Source organism: Giraffa tippelskirchi, chromosome 5 (genome assembly GCF_054371585.1).
Source record: "Giraffa tippelskirchi isolate mGirTip1 chromosome 5, T2T-mGirTip1v1.2.pri, whole genome shotgun sequence".
NCBI lineage: Eukaryota > Metazoa > Chordata > Mammalia > Artiodactyla > Giraffidae > Giraffa > Giraffa tippelskirchi.
Genome location: NC_137279.1, coordinates 93,528,784 through 93,546,358, shown reverse-complemented (window position 1 = coordinate 93,546,358; position 17,575 = coordinate 93,528,784). Strand labels below are relative to the sequence as shown.

General features: G+C 44.8%; 2 protein-coding genes across 19 annotated transcripts in view; one reads left to right on the top strand and one right to left on the bottom strand.

Annotated features, from left to right (window-relative positions):
• Positions 1-2,782, bottom strand: part of YY1AP1 (YY1 associated protein 1) — a 41,244-nt gene extending 38,462 nt beyond the window's left edge. The window contains exons 1-3 of one of the 6 annotated variants that reach the window (XM_081494261.1): positions 2,564-2,782; positions 1,648-1,821; positions 67-589 (exon numbers count right to left, since the gene is read on the bottom strand). In XM_081494261.1, the coding sequence (XP_081350387.1) occupies positions 67-355 (289 nt within the window). In that variant the 5' untranslated portion in view covers positions 356-589; positions 1,648-1,821; positions 2,564-2,782. Of the gene's footprint in view, positions 1-66; positions 590-1,647 lie in introns of all 6 variants that reach the window. The other 5 variants (XM_081494262.1, XM_081494257.1, XM_081494256.1 and 2 more) reach the window with 5 other exon arrangements.
• Positions 2,783-4,721: 1,939 nt separating this feature from the next.
• The window catches only part of SYT11 (synaptotagmin 11), a 36,931-nt gene continuing 24,077 nt past the window's right edge, over positions 4,722-17,575 (top strand). For 7 of the 13 annotated variants that reach the window (XR_014054940.1, XR_014054942.1, XR_014054941.1 and 4 more), the window contains exons 1-2: positions 10,163-10,230; positions 11,150-11,976. Coding sequence is in view for 4 of the 13 variants with exons in the window: in XM_081494394.1 (XP_081350520.1) it covers positions 11,287-11,976 (690 nt within the window). In the remaining 9 variants the exon portion in view is untranslated. Of the gene's footprint in view, positions 4,952-10,162; positions 10,231-11,149; positions 11,977-17,575 lie in introns of those variants that run through there. The other 6 variants (XR_014054937.1, XR_014054936.1, XR_014054935.1 and 3 more) reach the window with 1 other exon arrangement.

Genomic DNA, 17,575 nt, shown 5'->3' with positions numbered 1-17,575 from the left:
GTGCCAAGGCAATGACAAGCTGGTACTAAAAAGGTAGATGTAAGCCAAAGATCGTCCATGTCTTACCTCCTTCTTCCTTGACTTCCTCACTAGGCTCTTCTGAAAAAGGCTCCTGTGTGATAGGATGATCACCTCTGTCTTCTTGAGTAACTGACCCAGGTCTGAGTGTAATTTTCTTCCCTCTCCTTGAGCTAGTGGCCTGGAGTATTCCTTTACCAATGTGTGTATTTACAGGTTGGGAAGACTCCAAGGAAGCTAGGGTGATTCCCTGAGAGATGGCCACATCCACAGCTTCCAGAACTGCTACATTTGTGTCCTCAGAGAGCATCCTAGAGCTCAAAGATGGGTCCTCCATACCAAGCTGAATTTCTGCATCCTGCACTTCAAGGTCAGCGGCTCTGCCATGACTTGGACTCCAGGACAGGGACACTGACCCCAGGTCTTTAACTTGGTCAGATTCTGGTTTAACAGCTGACTGAAGGTCTAAGTCATCTTCCTCCTGGTTGCCCTGATGCTGTGGGGACTCTTGTCAGTGTAGTTCTTCTCTTCTTACAGGGCAACATTTTCCAAGCCCCACTTTTGTTCCATCCTAAAAGGATAAAGGCAAGTTCTTATCACTTTCCTATTAATTAATGGTAATAAATTTCCTCAGATATACTTTTACTTATTCAAGTTCAAACATGAACATTGTACTTTACACCAAATGCCATCTCCCATTAGGTGGGAAGTGAGAGACAGAATGCCTGAGTTCAAATCCTAACTCTATTACTGATTATTGTGCTATCTTGCCTGAGTGACTTCACCTACGCAGATTTTAGTTTCCTCAACTATAAAAGATAATAATTTTTCTAACCTTATGGAGCAGTTATAAGAATTAAATCATTAGTAAGTGTTAGTTATTACTTTTACCATCAGGGAGGTAGGATAGTGTGATGTTGAGAGCAAACTGTGGAGTCAAACCGTCTGGATTTGTTTCCCAAGTAAGCTTTGTGACCTTGCATAAGTTACTTTACCTGAATTTCATTTCTTCAGCTGTGAAATGAAATAAAAATAGCACTTCCATCATTAAATAGTAATTTATTAGATCAATAAATGTTTGCCATTGTTGCTTTTATAAACAAGTATTTCCCTTAACAGAAAGAATCCAAAAGCAAAGTGTGGTTGTTTAAAAAGGTTAGACTATATTAACAAAAATTTTGTATTGAAAACAAGAGAGATTCCTAACTTTTGTGTATACTATGATATTTCTGAACAGTTGACTTCAATTCCAATTATCACACTTTAATGGCAACACTAACCTAAAGTGGAGGGTATCTTCTCACATGTTCTTATAGCTTCTATTTGCAAACCTCTTTTTTTGTAGGTACCACTTTTATGATTGCTTCCTGGCTCTTCCCCGCCCCCCACAAACTGTGCTTTTTGAGGGAAAAGATTCTTTCAATGAGTACCTCTAGTACTCAGCAATATCTGCCCTATTGGAGACAATCAGTAACTGTTCCCTGAATGAATGAATGAGTGTGTGAACTTCCTATTTTGTGCATACTCTATGCAGGCTGGACCAAGAGCATTATATGAAAACTAATTGCATCTTTCTACCCCAAACAACTTTATTCTCAATAAGATTGGTCCAAGAATAGAACATGCTACCTTGTGTTACAGTGAGTTCTTCATCACTAACAACGGACTGCAAGGAGATCCAACCAGTCCATCCTAAAGGAGATCAGTCCTGGGTGTTCATTGGAAGGGCTGATGTTGAAGCTGAAACTCCAATACTTTGGCCACCTGATGCGAAGAGTTGACTTACTGGAAAAGACCCTGATGCTGGGAAGGATTGGGGGCAGGAGAAGAAGGGGACGACAGAGGATGAGATGGCTGGATGGCATCACCGACTCGATGGACATGGGTTTGGGTGGACTCCGGGAGTTGGTGATGGACAGGGAGGCCTGGCGTGCTGCGGTTCATGGGGTCGCAAAGAGTTGGACATGACTGAGCGACTGAACTGAACTGAACTCAACAATGTTCAAGTAAGGCCTGAATGCCCATCTACCAAGGCACTAGATAAAAACCTGGACTAGAGGACGGCAACATAAAAGTACTTTCTAAGAGTTTGAACTATAAGGTTAGTTTTAAACTGCTTTAATTCAGTTTCTCCAGGACACTGGGAGAGATTCCCCAGCCCAGACCAAATGAACTTTTGTCCCTATTTTGATAATCACAGTTAAATTAACAAGTAAAGATTCCTCTAATAAAGGAATGGTAAGGGAGAATTAAGGATCGTAGCATTCGTTTAGGCAAGTCATATTTCAGATAAACTACTGAGGTCCAAAAAGACGGGCGAGGGGGCGGGGCGGGGGATGAAAAGAAGAAAGGCAGCTACTATTCAGTCAGTAGCCTGCAGGGATCAGCTCAGGCACTTCAAACACAAAAGAGGTTCTAAAGAGGCCCCCTCTTTGGGAACTGCAGTCAAACCAACAGGGTGAATGAACGCAAATACGGAGGCAGCCCCAGCGCGAACCCCTCCTGGGAAAACATTTCACAAAGGGATACAAACTGCGCTTTTCACCTCGGCGCCTAGCGCTGACTCAGTCCCCACTTCCAGCTAGACATCTTCACTCCCCTACCGCTGTCACGCACTCCGCACCAGCCCGCAGACCCGACCGCCTCAGCCTCAACATCCTTCGCCCGGACATCCGCTCCAAACTGCCTCATCCCGCTCTACCGGACACAACCCGTACCCTCACCAGCCGGCCCGCTCCCGCGGAAACTCAGCTTCCGTATCACCGGAAGTCAGACAACGGCAGCGACTTACTAACGCGTCCCCGGGTCGCGGTACGCCGCGTCGGGGTGTCAAGAAGCACGCGCCCAGCCCAGGCGCCATTCTATTTTAGGGCACAATGAAGCCAAAGCGCGAGTACTTCCGTTGTTGGCAAAAATATTTAAAGGCACTACCTTGCTTTCTCTGTCCACTGAGCTATCCTACTCAAAACAAAACTGGGAGTTTAAGGTTCAGTGGTTTAAGGAGACAGTCCTCGCTGCAAGACACCTGGAATATGCAACCAAGGAAATGGAGAATTCATAAAATTTAAGAAAGAGAAATCCTGGGTTACAAATAGTGCAGTTTCCTGAATAAAGAGAAGGTAGTCTTGAATTCAATCCATAGCAATTATTCATATCTGTATAATACTCTCCTTACAAAATGCTTTCACTTACGTGATTTTTTTTTATCTTTACAATAAATTCTATGGGACAATGGCTATTATACCCTCCGGTTTATACAGGCCACATTTTAGGCTCAGCTGGGTAGGTGATTTTTACAAAGATACACAGCTATCAGATAGAATCAGGTATCCTGACTCTAGCTTCTAATGCATTAACCCGGTGTCCAGGAAGGTGCTTGGAACATAGTCGAAAGCCAATAAATTCAATACATGTGTTTTGAATGAACGAATAACTCCTAGAACTATGTTCTTTTCTCTTTCCTAGAAGGACAGAAGGTCAAAACTGGAAAAGTACATTCAAGTCTCTCACTTTACAGGTGAACCCCAAACATTTATATATTTAAGTAATTTATTTGACTTGATTCTGTCTGTAAACAGAACCTGCAAAATGAAAGGATCTACAGCTCAAAATGGTGAAGTTGATGTAATCATGGAGATAACCGCCAGCAGTCTGACTCTAATGTGAATCACACTAACTCTTGCATTCCAAAGATGTCTCTAGAAGCTTGGTTTTTCATTTGTTTCCTGCTTTTTGAAACTACACAATACACACACCTGTTGGTTTGCTATCTCTCTCTCATCTAAGCTGTTCTAAGCATTTGAAGCTTTTAGAAGAGAAATATCCAACACCGATTAATTATTGGCAACCTTCATTAGTCTTTAAAAGAAAAAAAGCTTCAATTTACACATCACAGAATCCATCCTACTTATTGTTGTTCTTCAGTTGCTAAGTCGTGTCTGACTCTTTGTGACCCCATGAACTGCAGCACACCAGGCTTCTCTGTCCTTCACTATCTTCCTGAGTTTGCTCAAACTCATGTCCATTGAGTCAGTGATGCCATCAACTTTCTCATCCTCTGTCGCCCCCTTCTCCTCTTGCCCGCAATCTTTAACAGCATCAGGGTCTTTTTCAATGAGTCAGCTCTTCCCTGGGTCTCCTGCGTTGCAGGCAGATTCTTTACCGACTGAGCCACCAAAGAGGTTTTACTTATACAATTCCATTATTTTCAGTAAACTTTCAGAGTTGTGCAACCGTCAGCAGGTTTGGTCTTCAATCAGAGCTTCTGAAGTTTAAGAAAGTTTCCATAATAATATTTAGTGATCTCAGAAACGCGTAACAATAATGGTAATTGATACTGAAAAGCAGGCAATATATAATTTTATTTTTTCAAAATCCTACCTCCCTGTCGCCCAGAACATTCTGCTGCTATATTAAACCTGGGGAATCGGAATCATAAGATCTAAAGGATCTCATACAACTTCTCAGTCAGGCCTCCGGCTTTTCGCTTTACAAACCCACAAGTCCATCAGTAGGCGGGGTCTCATTCTCTCGAAAATTTGGCAGCCGGAGGGATCCCCTCCCAGGGATCTTCCGGAAAAGGGCGGGGTTTGCCTTCCGGAACTTTTCGGACAGAGGCGGAGTCTTCTGCCGAGGGCCGTTCGGAGGAAGGCGGGGCCTACCTCGCATCAGGACCAGTCTAGCTGCACCTGCATCCTTAGCTCAGAGCATCCCTGGAGCATCTTAAGAGGCGACCGCAGCTGTCAACCAGGGACCAGACCGTCGCAGGAGGCATCCACCAGATACCTTCCCCCTCCCCCGACCTAGCGCTCTGCAGCGGCGGCCTCCGGTACTTACCGGAGGTCCCAGACCTGTCTGACCATTGCAAAAGCATTTATAGCAATAGCCTCTGATTACGACATGGCTGAGATCACCAACATCCGACCTAGCTTTGGTAAGTAGAAATCTGGCAAAATAAGCCTGGGGTAGGTGAAACCATCGCCAAGCCAAGGGAGCTCAGTGGCTGGGCAGAGCGTGAAGCCCAGATCAAGGCCTTCAAGTGCCAGCCCTTCTAGAATCGGGCCTGTGGTGGTGGGTAGAATCGGGCCTACGGTGGTGGTATCGCGGGCAGCGGACAGCGTCCGAACCTGAGCTATGGGCTGAAGGGGCTGAGAAGGCCAGAGTCACACCGAGGGTGGGGACGTCCAGGATGCGAAAACCTTGTATGGTGCGCTGTCAGTACCGCTGGAGGTGAGAAACAGAGAGCCCGCGAAGGACGTGAACCCCTCCTTCGGGGGGAGGAGAGGTGAAGTAGGCCGAGCCCTCCCCCTTGGGGCACGCAGGGCGGTGCCCCTTCCTCCCCCTCCCACTCCTCAGTGCTGCGGGGGAGGGAGGTGGCAAGGGGGATGGGGCATCAAGATGGCAGCTTGGAGACTGTGGGCTGTGTGGCAGGCAGCCAGGGGAGGCGGCGGCCTCTGGGGAAAGAGGGGTGCGGGGGTGGGGAGCAAAAAGGCAGCCACTCCTGAAGCCGGTCAGCTGGATGCTGGGGCTGCGAGGAAACGTGAGCCCTGCAATGTCTATTCTGCATCGTAATGGTGGGGTCCGTCCGATGCTACCAAATGGCGCTTGGCGCTGCTGGGCTGGGGGATGACGTGATGTCTATTTCTGGGCCTCCTGGCAGCGCCTCGGCTCTTCTTCTCAGGCCTTTGTTCCCTGTTTCCCTGGGCTGGCTTTTCAAAAAGGGGGACTCACCCGCGCTGGTGCTGGCGGGGGCCCGATCCGGGCCGGAGGGGGAGGGGCGCAAAAGGCCGAGCTCGGGGGAGGCCGCTTTGTGTACCAGAGAAAGCATTACGTCATCTCGGAGCGGCTGGTCCCAGACCCAACCCTGCAGGCTCCGAGATCAGTTACACTCCCTGGAGCAGAGAGTGGGGTGGAAAATAGGGAAGCAGATGGGAAAGAAAAGCTCGAGATGCAAGTTTTTCCTCTGGGGGATTCCTGCAAAATGTGCTGAGATAGCAAACTTCCTGTGCTGTTTTCCTGGCCCCCAAAGAAAAATAAATTGCCCTGCTTCTGCCTCAGTCCTATCCCAGTTTGTATGGGAGAAGTGGGTGAGACTTGCTGTCAGCCTAGGGTTCCTTCATTTCCCTTAAGAGATTCTATGTCTCAGACAATCCAGAAGGTTTGAGCATCCGGACTCCAGTGTTTAGGGTGGGGCCACAATCCAACTGGGAAATGACTTTTCTCACTCCCTACTAGAAGGTTTATGGAAATTAACAGAACCCAGCCTGCTCTATCCCTTCAATGTCAGGAAGAAGACATCAGATCAGAGAAAGTATACATACAACAGATCACACCCATTTACTACTGGTTCACACTGATTCCCCAAGGATAAATCTTGATTATATTTTTCTTCCACTTCATCTTCTGCATTTTTATTGAGTCCTAAATTTCCAAAATTGATGTCCCTTTTCTGATCACATGAGTACGCCATGATTTTCTTTTTCCTCTTTCTTTTTCTTATGCCTCCTTTCCATTATATTCTTTTCTCTAATTGCAGTTCCAGATTCCTTGGAAAGTTAGATGTTGTAGAGCATAATATAGTGATGTCATTTAGAGGAAATATTAGTGGACAAAAGAAAAGAAATTATATCAATGTTTTACATACTAAAAGACTTATAAATACCCTCCAGTGTATTCACTGTTTTATATATATATATATATATATATATATATATATATATATATATTTGCTAGATGAGGAAACTGAGGCTAAGGGAGATAAGGTCCAACTAGTTAGGCTAGTGTTAGGATTTAAACCAATTTCCAGTTGGTGGCAAAATTCATTTTCATTTCACTGTGTCACGCTGGCCTACTTGACCAGGAAAGGCTATTTTTGCAAAGGAAGTGTCAATAAGCATGTCTGGTCAGAGGCTGAGAGAGCTGGACAAACCCAGATGTGTCTTACAGATCTTCAGATCCATATGGAAGGTCTCCACCGAGAACTCCCTGTAGAACTTCTGACTTTTTTCACATCTCATAAAGTACTTCATTTCAAATTCCATAGCCCTTGTGAGATACACCAAGCCAACACTCAATTATCTTTGACCTCAGAGGACAAAAGGAGCAAGCAGCATGGGTCACTGCAATTTACAGTTACTTGAAAACACTCACTTCAGCTTTTAGTTCTAACTTACTTTTCCCACTAAGCTCTTGACTAAAACTAGACAGAGGGTCCTGAGTTTCAAGATCTCTGATTTTTCTAGTTTACTGCCTTGGGTGTGGGGGAGAGATGTAGGGATTAACAAATACTAAAATGAAGAAGAAAGTAGAGCAAAAGTGGGAAACAAGGTGGAGGCGTTGTGTTTTTGTTTCTCAGTCACTAAGTCATATCCATCTCTTTGCAACCCCATGGACTGTAGCATGCCAGGCTTCCTTGTCCTTTGCTATCTCCTGGAGTTTGCTCAGAATTCGTGTCCATTGAGTCGGTGATGCTATCTAACCATTCATCTGTTTCTCCCTTTTTCCTTCTCTACCCTCCTGAAAGATAAGCATCCTTCATCTTCTCTTACTGATCCACTGCTTTCTAGCAGTAAAAGTTGAGGCATAGTAAGCAGCATTGGGATCCCTCAAGATCACAGAGTAAATTTATGGTAGAGCCAAAAGGTTCACTCAGATGTCTCTCAATCCTGACCTTTAGACTCCCTTTCAAATCATTCTCAGAAATATACTTGTCCTGGTAGTTTCTTGCTTTTCTCTTCTCGTAGAGATGATATTCAGTGTTCGAATCAGTAGCAAACAGTTTTCAGGAAAGTCTCTCATAGGTGAATGGAGAGCCAATTTTTCAGATTGTGCCCATTCTGGTTTACAATTGAACCCAATCAATTGTTCAAGCAAATATTTACTGAGCTCCTGTTAGATGCAAGAGACTCGGGGATTCAAAGGTAAACAGGCTGTAATTTCTGCCTGCTCTCAAGGAGCTTACAGCCAAGGCTGCTCCCATTATGTGAAACCTCTCCCTAACAGTTTTTATTTCACCTGATATTCTGAAAATAAATGCTATTATTATTCAGTATGGGCATGGACACGGTCACCTTGATATACTTTCTGTTAAATGGCCCTGCTCCTCATCTGTATTATTTCAAAATGTAACCACTTCTTTTCTGACCTGGTCCCAACATTCATAGAACTGTGAATGTTTGAGGCAGAAAGAATTTCAGAGATGTTGATTCCAACCCTCATTAAGAAAATTCCTTTTAGAATATATCTGACCAAAGTGATCCAGTCTCTGAAAGTCTTCAGAGATTCACTGCCTCCGGAAGCAATCTAGGCCATCGAGAGGCAGTTCTAACAATAATTCAGTTCTTTCCATTTATCTGTCTTCTTGTAGCCTGTATGCACTGGTATTAGACCTGCCCTCCAAAGTAAAATCAGATCAGACTTTCTTCCAGCAAAGTACCTTAAGTAATTAAAGAAAGTTGTTATTCCCAGACCCTTCAGCTTCGGTTCCTTCAGTTTCTCCTCATTTAATATGGTTTCTAGGTCCTCTTCTATCCTGCTTATCCATCATGTAGAGACATTCTGGTGTCAGATAGACCAGGGTTTAAATCTCATCACTGTCATTTGCTTCTATGTGGTCTAGGGCAGATTTGAGTCCCCAGCTTCCTCAGTTGTAAAATTGGGCTATTAATGGTACCTATTCAGTGAGTTATTTGAGTCAGATTGAGGAAACTCTAACACAATGTCTGGCAGGGGTATCATAATGGCACACAAAAAACAGCAATTTTTATTCTTGTCAGAAATAGATAGAGCACTTCATATGTGTCATGACCAGAGCAGATGAAATTATACTGACCCTCTGTGATCTAGACATTGCACTGATAGTATAAGTCAGCCTAGGTATACTCCAAGCTTTTTATCACTTAAACTACTAAGTTATTTTTACTCAGATTTATCAAGTAAGGTCTCCTATTTCCTTTCAATAGGTTTTGAAAGCTAAATAGAATTTTACATTTATCCCTGTTATATGTAGTCATATCGACCTCATCCTCTTTCTCCAATCTGTGGAAACTGGGTTTTTCAAAAATTTTTTATTGAGGTATCATTGATTTATAATGTTGTATTAGTTTCTTATGTACAACAATAATCTAATTATATATATTTGTGTGTATATATATATTCTTTTTCATTATGGTTTATTACAGGATATTGAATATAGTTTCCTGTGCTATACAGTAGAACCTTGCTATTTATCTATTTTTTAAATAGTAGTTTGTTATCTGTTAATCCCAAACTCCTAAAGTGGAAACTGTTTTGAATTCACTAACTCATTTGTTCACTGAACACTTACTATGTGCCACATGGTTCTAGGACCTGGGAATGTATCAGTGAACAAAACAGTCAGTCACTATTCTTATTAAGTTACCTAGTAAGAGAAGACTGACAAATAAATATATGCCAGAGGTAATAAGTGCTTCAAAGAAAAATAAATCAGAGTAGTGGGGATAGTATCTTACTTGGAACAGACAGGAAATATTTTCTGATAAGATGAAGTTTGAACAAAAGCCTGCAGTGAGTGAGGCAGCAGGCCAGGCATACGCCTGATAGAAGGATGTTCTAGGAAAAATCTAGAATATGCAAGAATCACATTTATTTCCTTAGTTCCCCTTGCCCTACTTGAGACTTACCCTAATGTGTAGTATGGATAACTATAGGCCTTATCTAGACCTTTAAGGCCTAAACCCAATTTAGCTTCAGTGCATTTAAGGGAGAAGAAATCCCCAAACTTAATTATCTAAGTCAGGGGCTCAATTTGTGCAGGAAAAGACAAGACTAGAGAAGGGAAGAAAAAAAACCTTCTTTCTCTTTAGTTATTTGTTTACCTAACAAATATTAAGTACCCGCTAGGTGTTTTTAGTGCTGGGGATATAGAAAGGAACTAAACAAACAAAAGGCTCCCCTCATGGCTTAAAAAGTAAAGAATCTGCCTGCAATTCAGAAGACTGGGTTCAATCCCAGAAGATTGGGAAGATGCCTTGGAGAAGGGCAGGGGAACCCACTCCAGTATTCTTGCCTGGAGAATTCCATGGACAGAGAAGCCTGGCGGGTTATAGTCAGTGAGGTCACAAAGTGTTGGACATGGCTGAGTGACTGAGCTCAGCACACAAACAGACAAGATCCTTGTCCTTAGGAAACTTACATTATAGTGAAGATAGACGATAACTAATACAATTATATGTGAGTGTTTATATATATTCTTATGTATATGTGTGCATGTGTGTGTGTGTGTTTGTGAAAGAGAGAACTCATGTTATGTCATATGGAGAAAATTAAGCAGGGCCAGAAGTGTAGGTCTCAAGGGTGGAAAAGGTTACATTTTTAAATAGGTTGGTCAGGGAAGACCTTACTAAGAAGGTGACAAGGTCTGACATGGTCCACGGTCCCTATTTCTTCCTATTTAAAATACTTGTGTTTTATTTTTAAATATTTGTATTTTACATTAAAATACAAGTATTTTAAATACCTGGGAGCTGAAATTTGAAACATATTTCAAAAGGACTTAGGCCCAGAGTTCTACTTCTTACCACTCACCTACTTTTATCACCCTTGGGCACCCTACCAAAACCATCCAAAGTCAATTCCACATCCTTCCACCCTTCCTATCAGTCAGTCCACACAAACCCACCGTGGCAAACCCTGTGCTGGATGCTGTGGAATATCCTCCTGAAACCAGACACAGCTCATGCCCTGTGGAACAGTTGAGGTGAATGGTTCCAATGTAGAAGGGTGACCTATAACACTTACAGGGCCACTTTATGTGAAACACAAATCAATATGAGCAAACCAAGTCCATAAGTGCAGAGGCAAGGCCAAGAAAAGAACGAGCAGTCAGGTGGGGCACTGCAGGGGAGGCTTTCTAGAGAAGATAAGTATTTCATCCAGGTTGGTGGAAAGAAAGAGCCATGGATTGGTTGGAGGGATGGGTGAGGGCATCTCTAAGAGAGGGGAAAAGTTCATAAGCCTAGATGAGCAAGTTGTGCTTTGAAGAAAGCTAGGTTGCAGATTAGCTTGGCTCCAGCCAGAGGCACTAACCAGGGGTGCTCTGGCAGAGGTTGAGGTCCACTCGCCTTGACACATCTTTGGTCTCCACTTTCAGATGTGTCACCAGTGGTCGCCGGCCTTATCGGGGCCTCTGTGCTGGTGGTGTGTGTCTCAGTGACCGTCTTTGTCTGGACATGCTGCCACCAGCAGGCAGAGAAGAAACACAAGAACCCGCCATACAAGTTCATTCACATGCTCAAAGGCATCAGCATATACCCAGAAACCCTCAGCAACAAGAAGAAAATCATCAAAGTGCGGAGAGACAAAGATGGCCCTGGGAGGGAAGGTGGACGCGGGAACCTGTTGGTAGATGCAGCAGAGGCTGGCCTGCTGGGCCAAGACAAGAGTCCTAAGGGACCTAGCTCTGGATCTTGTGTAGACCAGTTACCCATCAAAGTGGACTATGGGGAAGAACTGAGGAGCCCCATTGCAAGCCTGACCCCTGGGGAGAGCAAAACCACTTCTCCATCCTCTCCAGAGGAGGATGTCATGCTAGGATCCCTCACCTTCTCAGTGGACTATAACTTCCCGAAAAAAGCCTTGGTGGTGACAATCCAGGAGGCTCATGGGCTGCCCGTGATGGATGATCAGACCCAGGGCTCTGACCCCTACATCAAAATGACCATCCTTCCCGACAAACGGCATCGGGTGAAGACCAGGGTGCTGCGGAAGACCCTAGACCCTGTGTTTGATGAAACCTTCACCTTCTATGGCATCCCATACAGCCAGCTGCAAGACCTGGTCCTGCACTTCCTCGTCCTCAGCTTTGACCGCTTCTCCCGGGATGATGTCATTGGGGAGGTCATGGTGCCACTGGCTGGGGTGGACCCCAGCACGGGCAAGGTACAGCTGACCAGGGACATCATCAAAAGGAACATCCAGGTGAGGAGGAAGAGTTGTTGGGGAGGAATGGTAGGTTGGGAGAGAGAAGGGGATGAATGGGAGGGAAAAGTGGGATGGATGGCAAGGAGGGGCTGTAGAGAGGAAGCTCTTGGATGTCAAGACTGAGCAGTGGTCAGAGTAAGACAGAGAGCCTGGCAGGTTAGGCCTCCTCCAAGAAGCAACTTCCTAAAGAGAAAAGGGCAAACGCCTTCTGAAATTGCTCTTAGTGGTTGACATCCTGATGCTGCATCCTGCTTGCTTGGAGCAGACTGGCCCTCCAGTCCTAGACCTCATCATTTCAGGCATATGGGAGCCAGTTTATTCTCCAAAATGTGTGATCTTCCTCTTGTGAACTTATTCCTTACAGCTGAGAAACTATGGAAGTAGTTCAGTAATTTTCCCCTCGGCTTCCCTTTCCCAGCCCAAACCTAGAGATATAAGTAGGCTTGTATCTGTGTGACTTTTAACAACCATTTTGTAAATGCAACTTCATCACCTGCTTTGGCTTCCCAGGTATTTCTAGTGGTAAAGAACCCACCTGCCAGTGCAGGAGATGTAAGAGACACGGGTTCGATCCCTGGGTCAGGAAGAGCCCCTGGAGGAGGAAATGGCTACCCATTCCCGTATTCTTGCCTGGAAAATCCCATGGACAGAGGAGTCTGGTGGGTCCCAGGCCATGGAGTTGCAAAGAGTCAGACATGACTGAAACAACTTACCATTCATAGCATACAACTGCTTTACCTTTCAGGCCCCTTACTCAGGCCGAAACCTTTGCCACAGACACTTCTCTCCCTGTTCCTCCTCTCTTCCCTGTTTGCATTAAGAGGGGCATGAGAGCCCTCCATCCTGCCTTCTCTCCACTGGGCTAGCATTGGTTCTTGAGTTCTTTGAGGGATGCAAGAATTGTGCTCCCAGCCACACTAGTTCATTCATTTCATTCTCAATTGGGGAGGCAGTGCAGTTCTGTAGTTTGGCAGGAGGGCCCGTATCTGACTGCCTAGCTTCACCTTCCAGCTCACCACTTTCCAGGGGTGTGATGTAAGTGAGTTACTTTACTCTTCTCAACTTCTATTTCCCCATCTAAAAAATGGAACTGATAATATTGCCTTCCTTATGGGTTATGAGGATCAAATGGAATAATATACCTGGCATCTTATTGCCTTCATGTAGCTTTTACTTAGTGGAAGAGAAAGACAAAAAAGAAATCTTGGCATTTATCATATCCTTTGAGTATGAGTGTGCTGTGAAAGAAGTTGTTGAAATTTTACACTTAATAGTTTAATTCCTTTTTCAGGATTTAGCATAAGGAATTGATAGCCAGGACTTTGGGGCTTCCCTGGTAGCTCAGCTGATAAAGAATCTGCCTGCAATGCAGGAGACCCCGGTACAATTTTGGGGTTGAGAAGTTCCCCTGGAGAAGGGGTAGGCTACCCACTCCAGTATTCTTGGGCTTCCCTGGTGGCTCAGATGGTAAAGAATCCAGCTGCAGTGCAGGCGACCTGTGTTCAATCCCTGGGTTGGGAAGATCCTCTGGAGGAAGGCGGAGCAACTCACTCCAGTATTCTTGCCTGGAGAATCCTATGGACAGGCTGCAGTCCATGGAGTCGCTAAGAGTCGGACACAACTGAGAGACTAAGCACAGCACAGCAAGGCCTTTGAAGTCAGACCTGAGTTTGAATTTAAATTCTACCAGCTAAGTGACCTTGGGCAAGCTGCTTAAATTCTCTAAGTCTCTGTTTCTTATACGGAATTAAAATGATGTATTTGCATAGTCCCTAGCCCATAGTAACCTCTCATAAATGTTGACCAGGATTATTATTAAAATTTGATCCCTGGAAGAGATATGTGATTTGCAGATATTTACATTTTGTTTTGATAAAGTAAAGGAAGACAAGGGAGGCTAGATCAGTGGAGAAGACAAGACGGTAGAAGGTTTGGAAAGGATATCAGGGTCACTAAAAACACCTGCACGTTTTCCAGAAAGAGCCCTGCCTGCAGTTACATTACTTTTCTGTTACTGCCTTCTCCAGCTGCAAACCCATGCTGGACTCAGTGGGGAGGCAGGAGGCTCAGGAACGTACAGAGGCTTCCAGGCCAGCAGGACTGAGTGTGCAGTGAGCTTCTGGGAAGCAGGTTTGGCCATTGCTGAAGGGTGCTGTGCCGCGCCAGGCTGGGGAGGGGAGGCAGGGAGCCCTTCCCCCGGAGGTGTGCTCTCACCATCTCTGCTGCCTGCACCATCTCTGCCTGTCCCACTACAGCCAGCCCAGTCATGCCACTGCCCAGAGAACCGCTGTTGCCACGTGGCACACTCAGCTCACAAGGGCCAGGGGAAGTCTGAACACTTTAGAGAATATTAGAGGTGTTTGGTCAGGGCATCAACACTGGTCCATTGCCAGGATACAATGAGACACCCCTGAGTCCAACACAGCAGGAATTCTCGCATCCTCTGAGGTTGGAGTCAGAAGGCCTGCACAGAAGCTGCAGCAGTGACTGGTTTCATTTCCCTGCATGCCCTCCCATCTCCCTCCATTTCTTTTCCTCCAGATTCTACCAGCCCGCTCCCCTGACTCCCCATTATAGCAGCTCCAGTACCCTACCCCCTGCCTTCATTCAGCTGTCCTCACTGGGCGGTTCTTTTCAGCACAGCCTTCTCTGGAGAACTAGCCTTGGTAAAGCCACCAACTAGCTGGACTCCCGCAGACGGCTCATGCACTCACAGCCCACAGCTGAGTGTGGAGGATGGCTCTGTGCCAGGCTGCAGCTGGGAAGACACTGGCAAGGAGAGGGACTGATTTGGGCTGGGAACAAAACAAGCCTCAAATCCAGGACACTGGGCAGGGAGCATAGACAATGGCATTTGCTAAACTGCCAGGGGCTCTTGGCGAGAGCCAAGCTTCTTTCCACTTTATTAACTCCCTTCAGAAGGGAAAGCCAGCGTGGGATCCTGAGCAACACATTCCCTGGATGAGGCCCCAGACAGGACACCCAGAGCCCTGCAGCTCCCAGGCTTCCTAAGCCTGTTTTCCCCAACCAGTGCCAGTGGGCAAGGCTATGTTTCATCCTGGGTCATGGCTGTCATCTCCCTAGTCATTTGTACCCCTGATTCCCTAGCAGTGCAGCCTCCAAATGTCCACTTTAAATCCTCCCTACTGTAGCCAATAGTCTGCTCTTTCTGGGTCTCCCCCTGGCTCATCAGCTAGAGCTGCTTTGGAAGAGTCCACACTGTAAAGAGTCTTTCCTGATCTGGGTAGGGTATCCCTTTATAGTAATGGGATCAAAGTTTCCTGGGTGGAGACTGGTGAGAATTGCATTTCTCTAGACAATACCCAATCCCTAACTGCATTTCCTGACCTTTAGCGGAAAATTAAGTTCTTGTCCTTTCTGCTATTGCAGTGCAATCCAGTTGAAAGAAGCCAGGACTGGTCATGATTTCTGATTCTCTCCATTTCACTGCCTAATTCTGGGTGTGCAGTTACCTTCTCTGGGCCTCAGTCTCCCTCTCGGCTGGATCATGAAGGCTAATGGGGTCTTAGTGAGAGCACTCTCAGCTCTTATGAATATACAGAAAGATATAAGAAGCGTTAAAAATTAACACTTGACGATTAGTGAAAGAAGTTTACAGCATAAACTCCAAATCCCCAAACTCTCTGAGTTGGACTTTGGAACTGGATTTTTTTTCCCTTTAAGTGGCAGCTTTTTTCCCCCTAGTATTTTATTCAGAAAGAAATAAAAGTGAATTTACATTTCCATAATACACCCCCCACAGAGAGAAGGGAAGTGATTGAGAGAGGGCTGGGGTTAAAGAAGAGACAGTGAGAAAGAAGTGATTTACAGGGTGGATAATAGAGAGTTGTTAGACTCCTCCTAATTTCTTCATGTCATTGTTTCCCAAACCATTTCCTGTCTTTCTACTGCCAGATTGGTGTTCATGACCTGGGACAGTGGTCATGGGAATGAGAGGATTCTTAAAATCTCAGATTTACTAGAGACCTTGGAGGTCATCCAGGCTAGTCAAAAGGGAGTGAAAAGAAAGAAAGAACAAGGAATGTCAATTTTCCATAAACAATAAAGAAATTTGCTGTAGAAAAATAAAATAAAATCATACACACCAAAAAAGGGAAGTTGCTGTGTATGTGTATTGGGGAGAAGACAAGGAGGGATGTGGTTGAATGTTGAAGTTTTTGTTTCTTTTGTTTTCTCATGACTGTGATTTATGTGGAGGTAGCACTGAGAACTTCTAGTCCCTATAAAGGTTTACTGAGGATGCATGAGTCCTCTTTGCAAAGATGCTCTGGCTAGAAAAAGTCATTCCATAGGGGCTTTGCTAATTATAAGAAATAGACTTATCCTTTGCCTAAGTATTTCCTTCAGCCTAACGTCTTCTTTAGGACCACTGCCCTTGTTCCTCTTTTCCACGGACTGAGAAAGGATCCTGCACTCTGAGAGCAAAGCCTCACGGCTCTGTCAGGCATGGATAAAACCCTTTTTCCCCCTTGTCCTTCTGCTCGCCCACCCCCCAACAGGGTCTTTACCTCACTAGGCGAAGGGGCTGGGAAACAGAGTTCGCTCCCAGCCCTTGACAAAGAGCCCTTGAGAAAGAGCCATTGACAGTGCCGCTTGGAATGGGAATTGGGTGGAAAGAGAAGGGGAGGCGGGAGGGGGTACTTGAAACTCTGGCCTTCAATGCAGAATGGAATGGCATTCAGGTGGTGGTGTGGCAGCAGACTTAGGCATCACAAAGGGGCAGCTGAATGAGGATGGGCATTCTGCCCATGTAAAATGGCCAAAGGTGAGGGGGGAGGGTGGGTCAGATGGAGAACAGTTGCCAGAGGAGTGATTTTAGGGGAGGAAGGGATTGTGAAGGTGACCAGAAGTTGTCCACTTTCCCAAAGAACTAGGGAAGGCACACAGGACTTTGATTAGGGTGATTATGCTATAATGGATGATTTAGGAAACAGTTTGTTTTTTTTAAACAGTTTCATATAATCAGAAAACCTAAGTATCATCTTGTAATTGATGTTATTTTTACAAATAAAACTTTATTTTTCAAATCAAAATTTCCTTTTTACCCTCCCCAGCCTTCTTCTGTATATAAAATTAGATTATATTTAAAGATTGTATTTTTAATATTTAGATACCAATATTCAAGGATAGTCCCAGATATAGATATCAAAACTAGTTAACATTTCATTATTCATGGAAAGGGAGGGGAGCAGTGGCCCAAATAATCCAGAAGTTCTTTCTAGATAGATTAGTACTGTTCACTGGAACTCTCTATGATGACAGGAATGTTCTACATCTGCATATATCCAACATGGTAGCCACTGGCCAGGTGTGGACACTGAGCACTTGAAATATGGCCAGTGTGACTGAGGAATTAACATTTTAATTTTACTTAATTTTAATGAATTAAAATTTAAATAGATACATGTAGCTACCAGCTACTGCATTCAGTTCTGAACATTTTGAAAGGTATTTTCTTTTTCCTGAGGGATTACTTTCCTGATGCCTTTGGGCTGTGACTGATACTAAAAATGAGTGCACATTCTCTGATTGCATTCTGACTTATGTCAAAGGAAGTGATTCAGAAGTATACTGG